General features: G+C 37.7%; 1 protein-coding gene across 2 annotated transcripts; it reads left to right on the top strand.

Moving 5' to 3' along the window:
• The first annotated feature begins 3 nt into the window (after nucleotides 1-3).
• Nucleotides 4-15,246, top strand: LOC138626697 (interleukin-6 receptor subunit beta-like). Of its 2 annotated transcripts, none has more exons than XM_069708541.1 (16): nucleotides 4-170; nucleotides 4,291-4,554; nucleotides 5,197-5,326; nucleotides 5,434-5,612; nucleotides 5,702-5,814; nucleotides 6,732-6,761; nucleotides 7,533-7,668; nucleotides 7,904-7,986; nucleotides 8,133-8,349; nucleotides 8,484-8,648; nucleotides 9,142-9,243; nucleotides 9,330-9,473; nucleotides 9,679-9,819; nucleotides 13,276-13,360; nucleotides 13,516-13,597; nucleotides 14,330-15,246. In XM_069708541.1, the coding sequence occupies exons 2-16, from the start codon at nucleotides 4,341-4,343 to the stop codon at nucleotides 14,723-14,725; spliced, it is 2,217 nt and encodes a 738-aa protein (XP_069564642.1). In that variant the 5' UTR covers nucleotides 4-170; nucleotides 4,291-4,340; the 3' UTR covers nucleotides 14,726-15,246. The 2 variants fall into 2 exon arrangements, with proteins under 2 accessions (XP_069564642.1, XP_069564641.1); XM_069708540.1 differs by having other exon boundaries at nucleotides 4-320.
• The last annotated feature ends 286 nt before the right edge of the window (nucleotides 15,247-15,532 follow it).

Raw genomic sequence — 15,532 nt, 5'->3', positions numbered from 1 at the left:
AGTAAATACAAAAGTTCAAGTTTGGATTCTGCCGATGAGTTTCTTCACTTCCTCTGTGTTTCCAGTTGAGTAATACCTCCCGTTTATTTCAGGTCTTGCCTCAGTTCCTCTTACTTGATGTCAGGCGAGGATATGCAGTGAGTGCGAGGCAGTGTGATATAATAGACTCAGTAAGTGCGACTGCTGTACCGTGTGGTGCAGCTGGACTACTCAAATCTCTAAATGTATTTTAAAAGGCGATTCCTCTGAGGTGTGGTTATAAAGTGAAAGGATGTATACTGTCCTTTTTGTCCTCATTGTAATCCCATCCATTTGTAAAGGTAAGTCACTTTTTTCCCCCTCTCTTTTATGTGTTTTGTAACTGAACAAGTGAGACGTTAAAGTAGCTCCATGTCATACTCTGGTTTTGGTTTCATTACAGAAGGTCCACTCTGGCTTTTATAGGTACTTTATTTAAAAATACTTCAAATTTATGTAGGCTACAAATAATTGTATTTTGCTTTCATATTATTTTTAAATACAGAGGGGTCTTGAAGCTCATTAAATGCATCAACATCTTCACTGTTTTATTCTTTCCAGGGCGTAATTTGTATTCAAGAATATAAATAAAAAGATATTTAAATGCTTTTATGAGATTAACATTTCTTCTTCTCAAAGCAGGTGTCACTGATAACATTCATTGTTGTAGGTGTCCATAACACTACTAGACACAAAAATAAACTAATATATCATTGTACTTTAACAAAAAGAGTCCAGTGACTTGTCTGAGGATCCCTCTCTGAAAAAAAATGGAAATCACCAAATCACTGATGCTGATTAGGAGAAAGCTTTATTGACAGACTAAAGGACTATACAGTTTTATTTTAAAGAAAATAAATATATCATGTTCTACATAATCTAAATTGAGGCAGTTTTCTTATTTTGCCAATGAATGTGTATGAAAAGTATTGTATTTTATGTTTGCATCTGCCATTGGTCCGTCATGATAAGAGTCAACATATTATTCTTGCTGTGGAACAAACTACCTGTAGATATCAGAGAATCTAGCTCAGTTCATACGTTCAAAAGAAAGCTCAAAACATATCTCTTTACATCAGCCTTTAACTAGATGCTCTTGAATCTCTCTTACACCTGCAATGCACTTGAACTACTGTGCTTATGCGTTTTACCTGTTTTATCTAATTTATTTTCTATATTTTTAGTTGTTCCTTTATATCTGTTTTTATGTGAAACACTATATGTAATTATTTTGCTGTGAAGCACTGTGAGCTGCATTTCTTGTATGAAAGGTGCTATACAAATAAAGATTATTATTATTATTATTATTATTATTATTATTATTATTATTATTATTATATTAACAGCCTTTAATGATTCCACAGCAGGACAGACTTAATGTTCTCTGCAATTGAGTTGGAAGAAAATACGTGCATATCGACAATCAGCTAAAAGAGCTGGAAAGACTAAATTTCCCCACTGTGGGATTAATAAAGTCTAAATCTAAATCTAAATCTAAAATATGGGGGGGGGGAATAAAAAAAAAAAATCAAATTTTATGCATCTGTAGTTATGTTTTGTAACTAGTTCTATGATCAAAAAATATATTTAACTCAAAACTCTGGCCTTGCCTATACTTGGCAAAAGTTTTGTCAAAAGTGCCAAGTCTAGATGCCTGCACTCAGCCTGGTGTCACCAGAAACAAATTGCCTGCGTTAATATATGGGATTTTATGGGGAATCGTATCCAGTCATTGCTTGGTGCAGATTTAGGGTTAATTTTTAAAAGTATTCAAGCAGACCTTAACCAGTTGCTATTGACCAGAATATGCGCTCAACTTGGACAAAAGTCCATCACCGCTGCAACTCCATTTAGAAAAAAAAACACTTGACTTCTGCGTCATTGCACGTTGTCACCTCCACTGGTCGCTGATTGGTCCGCCCTTCAAAGTTGCTGAGCAATCCTTAATGCAAACAGGGTTTCTGGACTACAATCACAACAAATAAAATGGAAGCTGTGAGCACTTGGTGGTGGAGCCAGGCTAGCTTGAACTCTGCTGCTGATGTTGTAGATATACTCATATACTCACTTCTGAGTCATTTAGAGTGGGCTGATGGGTGTTTACATTGCCTAAAGTCAGTCGAAGCTTTTCTTTCGTTATGTTGTTGTGAAACGATAGGCTCAGCAAATGTGGTCGGGCGGGGGACGATGATGGGACAACCATTTCTAAAACGCTTATAGTTATGCTTTCAGTAGTTTTTCATGTCCATCCACAATCTCTGCTTCTCATGTGTCATTGTTACACTCGAGTCACAGAGCCAAAGGGTCCCATTTCCTAAAAGTAAACATGAGACATTTAAAAAACCCAAAAGGTTGTTTTTACAAAACTTGCGGATATTTCTCCAACCACATGAATGAAAACCAAACGTATAAACTTGAATAGAATTGTGTTGCTTTCTACAATAATTTTTAAACACAGTAAAATAATACTACTTTTCTTGTGTTGTACAAAGAGTGCATAGTTAAAGGTCATGTTGGAAATACAGTTTAAGAAACATATCTAAAAATTAAGGGTTTTTGAATGACCTTTTGATTTTCTGATCTCTTGGTATTTATATTCCAGACAAATGGATGCTACGCTTTGTGACTCGATTGTAATTCTTATATACGACAGGCACAAACTGGGCCCACTGTGTCCCCTGTGTAGTGTAAGTGTGGCTCTTACTCCTGTTCAGATGCCTCATAGTTGTCTAATGAGCTCTTTGTGCTGTTGCAGCTGTAATAAACTGTATTTGCAGTGCTAATGTACTCTTAATGCAAACTGAGAACTTCCTGTTGCTGCAATAGAAACGCACGAATATGCACCTCATTTGCGACCCCCGTTGCTGTTTCTCCTCAGCTGAACTTGAGAGCATGAGAGGAAGATAAGAGCAGTATATCACTGACAGTTCTCTGTAAATCCCCCCTGAGGCGTTCTGTAATAATTTACAAAAGCAGGGACAAGAGCTTGGACTCTGAGGTTCAGAGGCAACCAGATACTCCTTCTCCAATATCAAGAAAAAAAGAAACAAACAAAAAAGAGTCTGATGTGAAAGCGACTGCATTTGAAAGCTGAAATAATGATTAGTATGCCAGAGACCGTTAATAGAAACATTAAACTGTATTCAACATGGACCGTAAAGGTCAGTTTTGGACGGCGATTTTAATCGAGTGTTTAGGACTGGTGTGTGGGGCACACCGTGTTGTTTGTGTAATAGAAAATGCCGCATTTTACATTTTAATACAGTTAAAATAAATCTCTTCATGTCTTCAAAGCATTATGGATTGAGTGAGTAGTGGCTTAATGACTATTTCTAGTTCAGAAAATGAACATGAGAATGCACGCTGGACAATGCTGTGGTGTTGAGTGCTTTGTTATTCAAATTTAAGAACAAGCCACCGAAGGAGGCCTTGTGTTTCATAACCGTGTTTATATTATAAAGATTTATTTTAGTCTGTTGAGATCACTGTTACAGTTCATCATCCTCTTGACAGATAAATAATTGCAGGTTTCTCCTTGTGGGATTGCAATATTTGGGCCCTTGCCTAAATTCTTGACATCAAATTTTATTATATTTGTATTCAAAATGTTCAACCTTCTGCTTAATGTCAGCTACCTTACCTCAATTTTTTTCTTTTTTTTTTTCCCATGAAGAGATGAATTGTGAACAAAATTGTAATATTTCATGTGTATACTTTTGAAATAGTTATTTCTTTCAGAAAGTAGAGTGGAGTCTACGCACTTTTACTGTTACTTTTTTAATGAATATGTAGCATAGAGGAGTAGTTTACCAACAGTTAGATACAAATATTGACACTTTTATGTCTGTTCAATAAATATGAAGCTTCAGCCAATAGAAAATGAGTTTATCTTAGACTAGAAAGATGGGAAAACAACTGGCCCGTCTCTCTCCCGAGGTAACAAAATCAACGACTGTACAGCTCAAATTAATAAAACTGTCTTGTGTCAAAATCTGTTCCCACCTCAAATAATATTTCCTTCCCATTTTAACTGTTTTTGTTGTTGTTGTTGTTTTTTTTTTATCACAGTGTCCAAACCCAGCAATGGGGGAGGATTTGGACTTGAGGAAGGTTATAGTACATGACCAGTACATAACCTCCCTGTAAAAGGGCAAAATATTCACAACCAATAAAAAACAAAGTGTAAAAACGATAAATGAGACAATTGCTTGATGGCTCCAGTTGTGCACAGTATTTGCTGCGTTTGATTAATAATCTTATAATTTCCTGCAGGCCAGCATGACAACCGCTGCATCGTTTTCCCTAGCGATCCGTACATTGAAATGGGATCCACAGCAGAGATAGTGTGCCAGTGTGTAAAGGGAAACATCTTCTGGACACTGAACAACATACCCATCGATGAAAACCTGTCAAACAAGATCAACTCCACACACACAGTGCTGTCACTTCGCAACTTCACTCACAACAGTGCGATACTGCAGTGTTACAGTGCAAAAAATCAACAAGTCGTTGGAGGCACCATCATCAGAACGTACTGTAAGACGATTAATGTGGCTGTTAATGTTGCCAGTAAAATGCAATCAATGACATTGGTTACTCGTAGGGATGTCCTGATCGAGTTGTTTTTGCCCCCGATCTACTTCATTTAATATTGAATTGGTCTATCTGCTGATACTGAGTCCCAATTCAATACTTTATTTTCACAGACAATACAACAGTGTCAACTTCAATAAAATTTAAATGACAAAAGTCATTCCCATATACTGTATATGTTTGACAGTTTAATAGGTCTGTAATGCATCAAGAAATGCATGTTCTATTCTAGCCGTTGTTATATTCTTTTTATTTATTTTTTTACAAAATTACAAAGTAAACTGAATGAAAGCAGTTTTTTAAAGCACATCTCCACTTAGTGCAGCCTTGGTTTCAGTTTTCTCTCTTTTAAAAAAACAAGTAAACAAACTAAAATATGTTTTTATAAATAACTCTTATCAATTCCACATAGTGCAGCGTTGGAGTAAGAGCATATTCAATATGACTATCCAACCCAGTATCACAGCAAAGCGTGAAATAGCCTCTCTAGGCATCAGTTACCTAAGTGAACTTAAGTATATTTTGTTGAATAATAATTTTTTAGGTGATGTATCAAATTAGTATTACTTGCTTTTGTTTTCACAGCAAAACCCACAAACATATCATGCACCTTGGGTTTTGACAACCAAGAGTTCAGTGGTGCACCAGAGCACCTCACATGCAAATGGGAGCATCAGATTAATCCTTCATTGAAAGTAAAATACACTGTAAAATGGTAGGCTTTGTGTTTTCTACTTAAAAAAAAAAAAAAGAATCAATACAGAAATATTTCTTTGTCATACTATTATTTATGTATTTATTGAAAACATGTTTTGCTTTCAGTTCTGAATCCAATTCCTCGAGGAACTTCTGCAACTCAGAAGTAAAAACATGCCATTTCAAAGATATCGATCGATCTGCTATGATACTTATGGAGAAAAATTACACTGTTACTGTGACAGCTACAACTGATACTATGGAGGTTGTGTCCGACCCTCTGGAATTTAGTCCATACCACATATGTAAGTGATATAAATCAAAAAATTTATAACTATATTTCCTAATGACTTGTTTGTGAAATAATGCTGCTGCCATGATTATGTTCCCACAGTGAAAATTATCCGCCCAAAGATAACAGTAACTGCGTCCCATGAGCATGTGTTGGTTGCGTGGATACGATCACTTCCCTCAATGAAGGGTTACTGTCAAGTCAGATACAGCCAGGTATGTCCCTCTTTGATAACCCGAAGACAGACGTTGGCCACAGAAGTATAAACTGGAAAACCAACTAAAAAACTAAATTTCAATGATGGTGACAGCAAATCAGACTACAAGGTCAATCGCAGGGCACCGACATCTGCCAAGACCAGTAGTCAACTTGTCTATGATGTGCAACAACTGTCCTCCCTATGGTCCATATGTGGAATTTTTTCTGGAAGTCTCTTCGAGCTCTTCCACAGTTCACCTCACTGCAATTCCTCAATAACGTTTTAGATGGTGAAAATTGCGAGCTGGAGGCTTTGATATATTTTTTTTATAACCTTCCCCTGCATTGTGGCTGAGGTGTCTGAGCAAACCCTCCCAGAAATAAAAAACAAAAAAAAGCCTTCAGCCTGGAAAAAAAAAATCCCACCACTGCATCACTGGTTTAAGGAAACCAGAGAGGTTGAAAAAAAGAAATCCACAAACAACGGAGACAACTGAGCGGACTTTACCTGCCTCACTCAAAGCAAGTCAACAGACACTTTTTACCAGAGACATTAATATTGCAATAATTTGACATTTTCTCCCCGATTCTGGCTGTTTTCTTCAGGTCTTCCAGTTCCCACAAATTCATTCATTCATTCATTCAATTCATTCATTCAATTCATTGGCCACTCTAAATTGCCCGAAAGTGTAAATGTTCCAAAGTGTAAAATCTTGAACTTCAAAAAATGTGTAAAAAAAAAAAAATCCTTCATACATTGCTGTAGTTTGATGTAGATGTATAAGTTTACAACCATGTCAGAAGCTCTGAATGGATGTGCTCAGGCATCGCTCAAATAAATGTTAAAACTGTTTGTTCATCTTTGTTGTTCCCAATGAAAATGTAAATACCACTCATGGCTCATGGCCTTTTCTGTTTACCTTTTCTGTTCCAGAATTCATCCGCCACTGAAAAAACTACTGAAGTGAGGAAACTTTTTTTTCTTCTTTGTCTCAGCTAGATGGGAATTCATTTTTGCTTTACAAGGATTTCTAAACTATTATGAAGTGATTGTTCATAGCTGATGAATGCTCAGCACAATAGCCTCAAATGGATCACAGAAAAAGGAACGTATGTCATACTAGAACGGTACTCGGGAGAGTGAAGACCCCTGCCAAATATCTCTGGTTTGAGTTTTTTGCAGACAATTCACATTTCATTGTGAGGAAAAGTATTTGAGTTGAATGATTAGTGTGTATTTAAATCTCCATACCTACCTTAGTTTGAGGAAAAATGGGTTTATAATTATCATTTATTTACCATTCCTGTGGTGAGAATTGTCCCAGTTTTCGTTCCCCCCTCCCATGACATCGCTGTTTCTGAGTGATTCATAACGTGAACTGGAGCTGCTGCTGAACTGTGAGGGTGACAACAAAGTGTTAAGCTGAAACCTAACTGCTACTGGCAGCGCGTCAACATTCGTGTCTTTATATTTCTTACTTAAAATGAAAAGCTGAAAAAAACAATGTTTTTGCCAATAACGCTGAAGACTAGACAGGCTCAAAGGTGACACACCTTTTCATAGGTAAAGAATCCTACACCAACAAAACTTAAGTTGTGAAATCTCGGCAAAGCATGACATTTTCCATGACAGCACTGATTTGACGGTCATGGGCCATTTTCTAGCCTTGTGGTTCTGGAAATACACTATAATTTAAATGAATATTTGTAATGGAAATCTTTGTTTTTCCTGTAGTGGGTGTTCAATAACTCCATCCCCATTGAAGAAGTAGAATCCTGCATCAACTATACATTTGCTGTCCGCTGTGCTTTAGACAAGGCTCCCCCGAGCGACTGGAGCAAAGAGGAGACAGTTCTGACCAAACTCAACAGTAAGAATAATCTGTACCTACTCTAAATTTTACAATCATTCCAAGGAATCACATTGACCGCTTAATTGTTACTGAGAATAAACATTAGTTCTTTACTGCATAAATAAAGCCATGACATCTCCATTTAAAACCATTTAGGACCATTAACCATCAGAACTATGAAGTTAAGGATGACATCTTTGATAATTTGATGCAGGAAAAAACACCAAAATAAACACATTTTAACCTTTTACAGGGAGTCATGTCAAGCTGCGTCTGTGGAGGAAGGTGGCTGAACTGGAAAAAAGTGGAGTTAGAAAAGTTTATGCCATGTGGAAGGTAAGGAAGCATCTCTTTGCTGCCTTACTACAGCATATTTTTTCATTTCTTTATTTCTAAACTAATAATTTAACTTTGTATCTGTTTATTTCCCAAGACACTTGCTACTCACATTGCTTCTTTATCTCTTCAATCTATCCACACAGGGTATTCCTTCAACATGTGAGGACACGCTTACCTACACTATCACACAGGCTCCCTACAAAGAGCAAATGACTGGAGTGAATTCTACTAATATTCCATATGGCAATTCAACTTATAACGTTGAAGTGAACCAAGATGCACACAGAATAAATCTGACACTCTTCCACAATGAAGTCCTGCTTAAAGAGGACTCTGTTTATGTTCCAGCCGTTGGAGAGAGTGAGTTTTAATGCTATTGATTTTGCATTTTTAATGGGTAACCATAATTTATGTGTCATTCAAATGGAACAATGCTTTGCCCTGATGCATGTTAGTGATCTGGTATTGAGCTTTTCACTTGATCTCATCCGCAGGCCTCCCTCAGGTTACAGATATTCAGACGTCAGCCCACAAAGGTGTTATTCTGGTCAGCTGGAAGGCTCCTGTTCAGCCTGTCAGTGGTTACATGATTGACTGGAGCCACGATGGAAATCAATACTATTGGAAGGAGAGCAAACACACTAATGCAACACTGTTTGGTGGGTTACAGAGCGGGAATGAAATGGCACATGGTTGACAGATAGTAAGATGGATTCTGAGTAAGTTTTGCATTGTGGGGGAAATCTGAGTCATTTTCGAATCCATGCAGAGCTATGGGTTATGACTTAACTTGTTTTACAATCAGATCTGTTTGCATCTTGTGTTTCATTGTCTGGGTGTGGTAAGTAATGGACCCACTGGTGGAACTGGCGGCTCTGTAATGCATCTGCCAGAAAGAGCTTATCATTTTAAAAATGTTTCTGAGAACTGTGAGTCATGATATGCTGCAGTCTGCTCTGTTGCTTTCCTGCTTAATTCGCTGCAATTAAACAAAAGAACAGAGGTAAAATGAGTATATTAACTCAAGTACTGCACAAATCGATTTTTTTTTTAATTCAAATTTATGCAGAAAATTTAGTTTTTCTTTTTTCCTATGTTGCAACAATCACTTCGCTGTCATATATTTTCAGACCAGTCTTCCCTTTCTTGCAGACCTCCTGGATAAGAAGCTGTACAGTATCACAGTAACTCCCCTCTTCGATGACAGGACAGGTCAAGGCACACAAGCCCTTCAGATCTGCTCCAGTTTTGGAGGTACAACATTCAGATCCTTAAATTAAACAGTATTTTTCTCATGTTATATCAATCTGAATTAAAAAAAAAAAATTTGGTCCCTACAGATGCATTCAATGTTGCCATCATTGATGTTAAAGCTTACGACAAGAGTGCCAACGTGATCTGGGAGACAAAGTCAGCGGATGCATGCAATGGTAACGCTATCAACTACACCGTCTTCTACTGGACAGGGAAAGAACCACGGAACAGTAAGTCCACCAGACTTTTTTTTTTTTTTTTTTAATTTTTTTTTATTGTACTCTATTAATCCCCGAGGGGAAATTCTTTTGCTACAGCAGCATCCCGAGGGGGAGCTGCTGCAACAGGCTGCTACGACTTCACTTGTGTGAAGCTTGCACGTTTCCATTTCACCCTATGTTCATGATATTTCTGTGATGGATTTTTTTTTTCTAGTTGTTCCTGTAGACAGCAACAAGCATGACGTCATTTTGGAAAATCTGCATCCAGTCACCCAATACCACGTCTATGTCGAGGGCACGGGGTTTACTGAAACTATCAAAAGCAGTGAAAGGTTATTTACAACCAAACGATTTGGTGAGTATAGTGGTTGAGGACTGTTAAGAGACACACATTTGACACAATGTTTAGCCCTGATCCTATAGAACAAGTGCAGCCCTCTGTCAGGATTCAATACCAGAAATTTGCATACTTGTCCTTCTGACTAGCAACAGTTTGACAAGATTAGAAGTTCTGTGCTCGTAGAACCAGAGGTACAACCGTGACCATTCAATTTCACACAGTCGTCACCCTCTGAGGACTCTCTAGGCTTAGAAGGGGGCAGCCAAACACTTGTATCCTCTACTGTGGCACCAGCGTAGTGCAAAAGTTGAAATGTTGAGATCCTGAATGTGTTCAAGAGGATGGTTTTGATCTCAGAACTTTTGAAACAATAAATTAAAGAAGTGCAGACATTGCTTTTGGCCCCTGTCCCAATACACTGTAAAAGGGGATATAGCTTCCGGGTCTGAAAGATGAGGCCAAGGCGGATGTGCCTTAAAATGCAATACCACCGAGTGCCACTAGGGATGGCTACAAAAAGGCTCTGGCTCGATAGACTCTCATTCAACTTCTCTCATGAAATACAAAGTCAATCAATTCTTTCCACAAGTCATTATGGTGTTATTTGCCAAAGTCACTTCTTCTTATTAGTTTGCTGGTGGTCCACTGGAAAATAATTCCATCATTAATTAGATATTAGGCCTCAAAAAGCAGCATTTTTGGTGGCGTGTCTGTTTGATTTACAGGCTTGTGGTGCAGTCAGGTTTCTGCTATCGGTGGGCGGGGCGTTGTGTCCTCAGGTACCAATCAACTTGAATCAGATCCACTGCTTGCTCCTCCCCATCTTGTCCAAATATGGTCACTTCCGGCACCAAAATAACAAGATGGCGACGGCCAATATACTGAACTCGAGGCTTCAGAACGGCAGTTATCAAAACCAATGGGTGACGTCACGGTTGGTTGTTGCTTGGTGCCATTACGTGATCATTTGCTAACGGTTCTTCAAAATGACTAAAGCTGCCCGTGTCTCTGAAACAAGAGGGATCAAGTGGGGTGAAGGAAACTCACAGACCAACAATTACGGCCTGGGGGCGTGTGTCAATGAGTTGACCCCCAGGAGTGATTGTTGTATGAATTCATGATGAGCCTCGGAGCAGTTTGGCACTGCGCAGTGTTTACCTTCGCTTCACACTCCAAATACAACACTGATATTTATTGATGGAATCAAAAGGATAAAACCTTAATTTTGGCATTTGGTGAATGGCCATAACTCAAACAGATGCCTCAGCTTCATCATCATGTGTGGTATGCATTCTTTGGCACTTCAAGCTTGATAAGCAGCAGTTGCTTCACGTTTGCAGCCATTTTATTTGTTTTCCTTTGGGGAGAGAGTATTTGTGGTCTTGATCCAAGATCTGTGTGCTTTCCAGCAAAGGCCATTAAAAAGGGACCGTTTTTTAAAAAATTTTCTTAGCAGACTAAGAAGTATCTTGGAGTCCATGTCAACAGCTGCAAACTGAGATTTACTGATTTGAGATCTGGGAAAATAAAGGGGAATCATGAATTACCAGAAGATGTGAAAAGGTGAAACCTCATTAAAATAAAAGTTTAATAAGGATTGGTTTGTTCTTGTCCATCAGTGTGATGTAAACAAAATATATCTGAATTAAAACTGCAAGCAATGATATACGGGCCCTCGCAGCTTCACATTGGGGATCCAGCGGGTCGGGGCCGCTGGCTCCCCGACGTGCAGCACGCGAGGGTCGGGATATTCCCGCTTACAGTTTTATTTTTTTTCTCGATGTTGTTCCATATTCTTCTTTAAAAAAAAAAAACAACAACAACAAAAAAAAAAGGCTTTTTTTTTTTTTTAGCAGCTTTAACATCTTCAAAAACTCATGAAAGTTGGTGCCTGATGCAAGTTTCATGAGGTTTGGAGCATCGTTTGACCTTAAACATCAACTTCCTGTGTCACGGCGAAACATCAAACTTAGCCGCATCGCCCTGGCTATACTATATACTGTATACGATATACAATATACAATATACAATATACTATATACTATATACTATATACTATATACTATATACTATATACTATATACTATACGGTCTATAATCTATACTCTATACTATATACTCTGTACAATATACTCTATACTAAAATGAATTTTGGGTCACTTTTTGGACGACATGCTATGACTTTTCTTTGGATATTTTGGATGACTTTTCATGACTTTTTGGAGTATGACCTTTTTCTGAACTGACATGCATGCCTCAAGTTACTTCTCACTGCTCTAAACCCACTGTGTCATACTCTATCATGTCCGAAATATGAAAAAGAAAAGTGACTTTTGGACTTGTATTTTTTTTTTTAGTTTTGTATTGTTGTTGACCTTTGGAAGTTGAAACGTTTGGAGAAATTGAAAAAGTTATGCATATACTACACATTACAGGAATATATTTAATATCACTGCAGACCCCCTTGAAAACATGTATATCTACTATCCAAAGAATGTCTATGGCAATTTTGGTCGCATTTGAATGAATATTTGTGGATGATGGAGTTTTAGGTTGCAGTTTGTCACAATGCTATCTAATTCCTGGGAAGATTGTTGGAGCAGTGGTTAGCACTGCTCCCGCTCAGCCAGAAGTTTTGGGGTTCAATCCCCCCCTTTGTCATGACTTAAAAAAAAATATCATAATTTTTTTTTGACTTTGAAAATGCTGGTCATTTTTTGAACAACATGCATGCATGCATGACTTTTGGGTCATTTTTTGGCCACCACACCAACTTTTAATTCCAAACATGTTAAGAGGGCACAGACTCAATTTCAAGTCGGTGTGACAAAATCTGAAGGAGGAGTTTGTTAAAGTACATGTGCGAATCGCCAAAAATGGCAATTAAATTCAAAATGGCGGACTTCCTGTTGAGTTGACGTAATGGTGCAATGTAACTTTTTTGTACGTCTAAGTGTGATACACATGTCCACCGAATTTCGTGCATGTAGGTAAATGGAGTGGCCGGGACATCTGTTTAGGGGGCGCTAGCGAGCCATTTGGCCACGCCCACTCGCGATTCCACTAAAATACCAAATTTTTCGCTGGGCAAGACGGCTGTAACCAACTTTCATGAGTTTTTGAATATGAAAAAGCCTCCAAAAATGCAGTTGTTTACAGAGAATCATAATAATCTCTTGGACAACAATAGGGCTTTCGCACCATCGGTGCTCAGGCCCTAATAAGAGAAAACAGACCAAGAGTAAAAAAATGGTATATTAACAAAAAATTCACTATTATTGCGTTGCTGTTGTAATATTAGCTGCAAAGTGCTGAAACTGAGATCATAACCAATAACAATCTTAGTCACAACAATAAATGCTCATCAGTGAGAATAATGTGTAATGTGCTGCATTTCATACAGTTCTGGGAAGTGAACCACTTTTTATGCTCAACAATCTGCTGCAACATTGTTTATGTTCTTTTTAACAGATCCGAGGCTCATTACAACAATGATTGCCTGCGGAAGCATCACCATAGTTCTTGTGTTATCTCTTGGATTATGCTGTGCTATTCAGTAAGTTTCAACCTTTTATTGTCACTGATGATGTGATGTGAATGGATTTAAAGTGAAAACAATGAACCAAGGACATGTCCATGTCAACAATAATAAAAGGCATGTTGTAATCTATTAAAATTTTTCCTAATGATTATTTTTAATCTGTCTTTGAGGTGGAAGAAATTTTTGGCGAAGCCGGTGCCAAATCCAAGCCACAGTTCAGTGGCGACGTGGCTGCCGCAGAGTCAACAAAAGGTGAACTATATCCATGTTAACGTGGCTGAAGGAATGAAACGATTCATTTATTGGTTATTTGTGATCAGAAGGGAAAATATTAAACAGTTTTCACTTTAAGTTGGTCAGGGTCATGAAAAAGTGTTAATAGATTGCAGTGATTCGTGTCCACAACCCACTTGGCACCAAAAAAGTCATTGTTTATTTCCTTATAGTTAAATGTTTATTGTCTCTAAATGAAAGCTGAAATGATTAGTCAGTTATTCGATTAGTTGATCAACAAAAATGTTTTGATATATCAAGCTTGATTCTCCATTCAGATTCGGACTCTCCGGTGTGAGGATTTGTTATTGTACTCTGTCATATATGATAAAAAACAGAATGTCGTTTTTTGTTGTTGCTGCTGTTCAGACAAAACAAGCCAATTAAAGATGTCACTTATAACTCTGATGAATTATAGTGCACATATTACTCTATTTTCATCACTTTACAGAAAAAGACCTGTTGATTAATCAAGAAGATCATCAAATTAATTAATCTGCTCAAATTTTCATTCATATCTAATTATATGTAATGAAGTTAGGTGGGCCTACATTTTTTTCACATTTGAAATGTACTGTCTAATAATTTAATCTGCATCATTTTTGTTTAACTTCTCTGAAATGAGTGAAATGAGTAGAGTTTGTTCACCCTTTCTGTGTGTGTGTGTGTGTGTGTGTGTGTGTGTGTGTGTGTGTGTGTGTGTGTTTATAGGAAGTGTGCCCCTTCAGTAATCCGTCTGAAGGCTCTTGTGACAGAGTTTACACCGAGGAAACTCACAGAGCTTCCACCCCTTCACTGGCCTGGACTTGTGACCCAGCCGCAGACGAAAACTCTGACTCAGCCATTGTTCTGGCTCCAGATATAGAGAATGATAGACTAGTTGAACCAGTAGAAACAAATAGTCCGTCTTCTTCTAGTGAATCCGCAGCCCTCCTTACCTCAGACAACGGCCCAGTCAATCCGTATCGAAGTCAGAGTTCTGTGGAAACTCCTGTTTCCAGCATGAGTAAACAGTCAAACTATGTTTCGGTAAAACAACAAGGAAAGACAGCGCTGGAGACTATATATGTTTCTTTGGACATGTTTGAACAAGGCCAGAGCAGGTGAGGGTAATTCCTCGAGTCGAGATAAGTCATTTAGCTCTAAATATAGCAGACGTGGTTTAAATTTCTCAAGGATTTCAATGACAGGGTATGGCATTATATTTAAATCTTATATATAGTGTAAATAAAAGTGCTTTTTGTGTTTGTCGACCCTTTTTTTTTGTACAAATGTAATGCTTATAGCAAAACAATGTATGTCTGCTTTATTCTGTCCACTTATTGTCTTTAACTGTGTAACCCTCAAGCAACAGTTTTGGTCTCATTTTACGCAAACTGGTTAAAAAGAACTAAGGAATTCAGGATGATATGTGGACCCAGTGTTCCCTATACTTAGTACTCTAAACAGTGAGTTTTGTTTTGCAGTGAAACTGGTGCCCACATTATGGAGCAGACTGAATTAATGCAAAATGCACATGTAAAGTCTATATTATAGTATTCTGTAAATATGATATTAGCTATGTATTATAATAATATTTCCTGTTGTTTCCTGTTTGTTTTCACAGTAGTAAACATGCTGTAGACTCATTGCAGTTTTTTCTTTTATGATGTTGTGTCACATGTAACGACATGAACTCTACACAAGTAAATGGTATGCATTTATATAGTGCCTTTTTACCTCAGTGGTATCAGTGTGCTTTACAATTCACCCATTCACACTGGGGTGTCTTGACCACTTCAACTTTGTGGTTCACCCAAGAATTGAACCTTACGATCAGTGGGCGACCCTAGCTTTTACTAATGTTAAAACTAGTAAGGCTGGAGTGGCGTCAACGTAAATAAAACTAATCATCAAAGCCAAATCCACACACAC

This window comes from Brachyistius frenatus, unplaced genomic scaffold (assembly GCF_029030835.1).
Source record: "Brachyistius frenatus isolate BFR_SWC_R1_liver_20210118 unplaced genomic scaffold, ASM2903083v1 Contig_76, whole genome shotgun sequence".
In the NCBI taxonomy this organism is placed as follows: domain Eukaryota; kingdom Metazoa; phylum Chordata; class Actinopteri; family Embiotocidae; genus Brachyistius; species Brachyistius frenatus.
The sequence above is the reverse complement of the archived record's forward strand: the minus strand, read 5'-3'. Positions and strand labels throughout refer to the sequence as shown.

What these genes read in the sequence shown, in the direction of transcription:
- LOC138626697 (XM_069708540.1), top strand. Translation starts at nt 272, where the DNA reads ATGTATACTGTCCTTTTTGTCCTCATTGTAATCCCATCCATTTGTAAA. An exon ending in CCACTGAAAAAACTACTGAA is followed by an intron (nt 6,762 to 7,532) that starts GTGAGGAAACTT and finishes TTTTTCCTGTAG; the next exon opens with TGGGTGTTCAATAACTCCAT. An exon ending in GATCTGCTCCAGTTTTGGAG is followed by an intron (nt 9,244 to 9,329) that starts GTACAACATTCA and finishes TGGTCCCTACAG; the next exon opens with ATGCATTCAATGTTGCCATC.